This window comes from Malus sylvestris, chromosome 3, assembly GCF_916048215.2.
Source record: "Malus sylvestris chromosome 3, drMalSylv7.2, whole genome shotgun sequence".
Taxonomy (NCBI): Eukaryota; Viridiplantae; Streptophyta; class Magnoliopsida; order Rosales; family Rosaceae; genus Malus; species Malus sylvestris.
Window position 1 is genome coordinate 29755166 of NC_062262.1, and position 4286 is coordinate 29759451.

General features: G+C 36.3%; 1 protein-coding gene across 1 annotated transcript; it reads right to left on the minus strand.

Annotated features, from left to right (window-relative positions):
- Positions 1-1937: 1937 nt before the first annotated feature.
- On the minus strand, positions 1938-4067 carry LOC126616435 (tyrosine-sulfated glycopeptide receptor 1-like). The gene is made up of 2 exons (XM_050284491.1): positions 3838-4067; positions 1938-2256 (listed from the first exon to the last, which is right to left on the minus strand). Exons 1-2 carry the CDS (start codon positions 4065-4067, stop codon positions 1938-1940), a joined length of 549 nt encoding a protein of 182 aa, XP_050140448.1.
- Between the last annotated feature and the right edge of the window lie 219 nt (positions 4068-4286).

Sequence of the window (4286 nt, forward strand, 5' to 3'; positions counted from 1 at the left end):
CTTGCTTACTAGAATAATCTATAACATTCATCATGGGCTGGACCATATACCAACAGTTTGAACACTCAAGGGGGTGAACTCAATTGAATTTTTGGGCTCGTGATAATGCTGAAATGATGATCTTTGACTAAGAATTCCACTTCCACCAGTGTAGCAACCTGTATGGCTCTTGAGAATTTGAGAACCTACATATCCACTTGGCGTTGCCTGGGGAACAATTGAATCACAATGATCAGAATAAGTTATGTGATCGTAAGGTGGAGAAGGCAATGAAACTGGGTTATAGAAGTAATTAGAATGTGGTGGAAAGACGATGAAACGGAGGGCAAAGAAAATACGGCAAAAACAGAGAAGAACATGAGAAGTTTTGGCAATGAGTACCACATCTTCAAAGATACGGTAGCAGAAGACTGGTGTTTCTTCGTGTATATTGGGAGAATGATGAACAAGAAGAAGAGCAAAAAGAAATTCAATGTGAAAGTACTGCAATGTTTCGATTGTTTTATGTACTTTCCATAGTCGGTATTACTGCAAATACGGATTATGTATCAAAGTCATTGTCGTGACAATTACAAAGAGAACAAGGAGCTAGCTGATGACTTGGTTTTCATAGACAACTAGAACAAACAAAACCCAGGACTGTGAAACCCAAGCTGCATTTTGTTTTTTCTTTTGTGAATGCTAAAAGGACAAAAATAAGAGGACAAGGGAAAAGGAAAATATATGAAATGCTAATTGCAGTCCAAAAACAAGCTTCTCACTTCTTACACTCCTCATACTTTCACACATGAAGGGTTTGAATCAAATTAGTTTTAGAGTGCAAATAACAGTTTCCAATGTCTACGGTCTATAAGCTTACTAGAGGTTAGAATTTAGAATCATGAAATTACACCTCATGTAAAATGCAACCAAAATTACAAGCATCTATATGCCAGTTGAAGTTTGCAAAAGGTAGCAACTTGTTGCGGCCAGTTGATTAGTGTGCCCGCCTTCTTCCAAGTTCTATCCCCATTCTAGTAGATTAGACTAAGTTTAGGGTATGTTTATAATTATTTCGTTTTTAGTTTTTAGTGTTTAAGTTAATGTTAGAGGTGGAGGGGAATTATATGGGAGAAGGGATATAGAAGGATGACGGAATGATAATAGGATAGATGTAGAAGAAATGAATAACGAAATGTACACAAATTGAGGACTAAAAACCAAAAACTATTCTAAGTTTTTTTCACTTTCAAGATTTTATTTTTATTCATTCTTTTTTATTTATTTCATTCTCTCACACCACGCACTCACGCTTTCATAGCGACAAGTATTACAAGAACACGTTAATAATGGGTCATACATGTCACGATACGATGGTCAACATGGGTCAACATTCTCGCCTCTAGGGGCATTTTGGTCAATTCACACATTTTATATTAAAAATTCCGTAAATCAAGGATGGGTCCTAACAACTATTGTTGATGCTATTTGGACATACAAAACTAACACTTTGGTTTGCAGACTATCTGTATTAGAACTTACATGCAATGGTAGAGCTCATATGTATTAGAAAATGTGTCAACAAGTATATTAATTTTGTTTGTTCGAATAGTTTTATTGTACTATAATATATTAGAAAAATCATTACGGCATGATGAAAACAAACAAATAAAGACCGAAAGAGTCATACTATTTGAATACACAAAATTAATACATTTGTTAACACACTCTCTAATACAAGTGCGGTCCACATATAGTAGGAAGACTGACATCTATTAGAGAGCGTGTCACCAAGTGTGTTAATTTTGGGTATACAAATAATTTTATGGAAAATAAAAAATATATAATAAAAAGTAGAATCTAGTCCCTAAGTATTCTTTTCATCCTGACCATGCACATTGCCATCTTCACATAAAACGAATCTTGTACATTATCCACGAATTGAAAAATGAATACCTCTAAGTCTTCTTAAGAACTAAATAACCAAAAATTCCCCAAAATCCAACAATGAAACCTACGACCACAAAGATATAAAACCAAGGAAGCTCGTTATGTTCATTGTCCACATCTTGGTTGACGTTGTTCTCATTATCTACATCAATTTCTTTGCACTCATTTGGAAGTGGCGTACCACAAAGTTTAGGGTTCCCCTCAAATGAAGAAGCGTTGAAGCTCTGGAGTTGCGTGCCCATCGGTATTCGCCCTTTGAGATTATTGTACGAGACAATAAAGTCTGTCAAGAAATTAAGGCCCGTCATGGACCAAGGGATTTTTCCAGACAAATGATTCATAGAGAGGTACAAATGCTTTAGATATTTTAGGTTAGATATTTGCTCAGGAATGCATCCCGAGAAGTTGTTGTCATCAAGATACAACTTGCGAAGAATCTGCAATTGGCCGATCTCATAAGGTATACTACCACTAATGTTATTGGACATTAGGTGTATTGTTCCCGGAAAGTTATATAGTCTACGTGGCATAAAAATTTGATTTTTTCTTACGACGCCAAAGAGAGGAAGTTCAAATTTATAATTGTCTGCTTGAGAAGCATTCATCATTAACATTGGTAATCTACAAAGTTGTTTTGGAAATTCACCTGAAATTTGGTTGTATGCTAGATTCACATAAAAGAGTTTTGGAAGAGTCCCCAACCAACTTGGAATTGTACCTATGATTTGATTATAACCCAAATCCAACACCTCTAGATTCTGTAGATTTGATAACCACCCAAGTATCTGACCATTGAACCCACAACCAGCCAAACTCAAGACACGGAGATTCTGAAATCCATGAAAATTAACCATGTCATCAACAGTTGGTATTGCCTCGTGATCAAATGAACCGGTGATGAGGAGTGTATGAAGACTTTTACAACGCATTAATATCTTCATTGCCCCTGTGATATTGGTCAGCCGTACATAAACAAGTGAGAGAAAGGACAAGGATTTCAACGAAATAATCTCAGGTTGTGTTTGTCCTTATAGATAAGGATTTTCAATTAACCGAATTGCTTTTAGAGACCTGCATGAGTAAAGGCTTATTGGAAAGATACCAGTGAAGTTATTCCAAGATAGGTCTAGTTTACTAAGATGACTAAGTTTGGAGAAATTAAGCTTGGTGAGGCCTCCTTCCAAATAATTGAATTCCAAATGTAGTTTTACAAGGTTTGTGCAATTCATCAAAGATGAGGGCATATTACCCTGTAAGCTGTTGAAATCAAAATTCATGAATTTTAACTTGGACAGCTTCCTGAAATTGAGAGGGAGCGCACCATTCAGATGATTTGAGTTGAGTTCAAGGATTATCAGGTGGGCGAGGTTGGCGATTCTTTCACTAATGGCTCCATTTAGTGAATTGAAAGGTAAAGCAAGTTCCTCAAGTTTGGTAGCATTATAGATATCTTCTGGAAGTGATCTTGACAAATTATTGTGACCGGCACGAAAAATCTGTAGCTTGAAACACCCACTGAACCCATGGGAACTGTTGCCACTAAATTCATTGGAGGGAAAATCCAATAATCTTACGGAATGAGGCGATCGGAGACAGATAGATGATGGGATATACCCAAAGAGGGTGTTGTTGCTGACATTGAAACTAGTCAAATTCCAAGCTTGTTGGAAGAAAGAAGAAGGAATTGGACCATGACAGTGATTGCTTGACAAATCCATTGTCTGAATATTTTATGGTGGTAGAGAAAATGGTATCTCTACGGAAAGAAGGTTATAGCTCAAATTAAGGATCTCGAAGCGTTTCAAGGATGAGAAAAATTTAGTTTCAAGTGTGCCATAAAGTGAATTGTGCGAAGGGTTCAAGTGGGTGAGATGTGTGAGATTCCCATGTGATGAGACAAATATACCTCCTTTGAGCCCTTTGGAGGGTAAGAGCAAATGGGTGACCCAACCCTCTTGATTACAAGTGATGCCATTCCAATGACAACAATCAACAGAACTACTCCAATTTAAGGGAAGAGAAGATAAAGTGTGAGCTAAGGCCAGAAGTAAGGTGTGTTCAGTTTGATTGCATGCATGAATATTTGTTGTAGATATAATGCAAGAGAATAAAAAGAGGTGGAGGAAGCCATGAGCCATTGTTTTAACTTAGATATCGCTTAAGAAGAGGAAGATGATGAGATCTGCATATATATAAGCAATACCAATTTATTATAATTGGTTGTTTTTTTTTTAATTATTATTATTTTCATTTTTTGGCTTTGAATTATCCAAACTGCAATGTACGTTTGAAGAGAATTTGCACGACATGAAAGAAATCAAAATGTGAAGACCTTAGTAGGTCATGGAATTGAGAGG

What these genes read in the sequence shown, in the direction of transcription:
- LOC126616435 (XM_050284491.1), bottom strand. Translation starts at nt 4,067, where the DNA reads ATGGCTCATGGCTTCCTCCACCTCTTTTTATTCTCTTGCATTATATCT. An exon ending in CCCTCCAAAGGGCTCAAAGG is followed by an intron (nt 2,257 to 3,837) that starts AGGTATATTTGT and finishes GAATCATTTGTC; the next exon opens with TGGAAAAATCCCTTGGTCCA.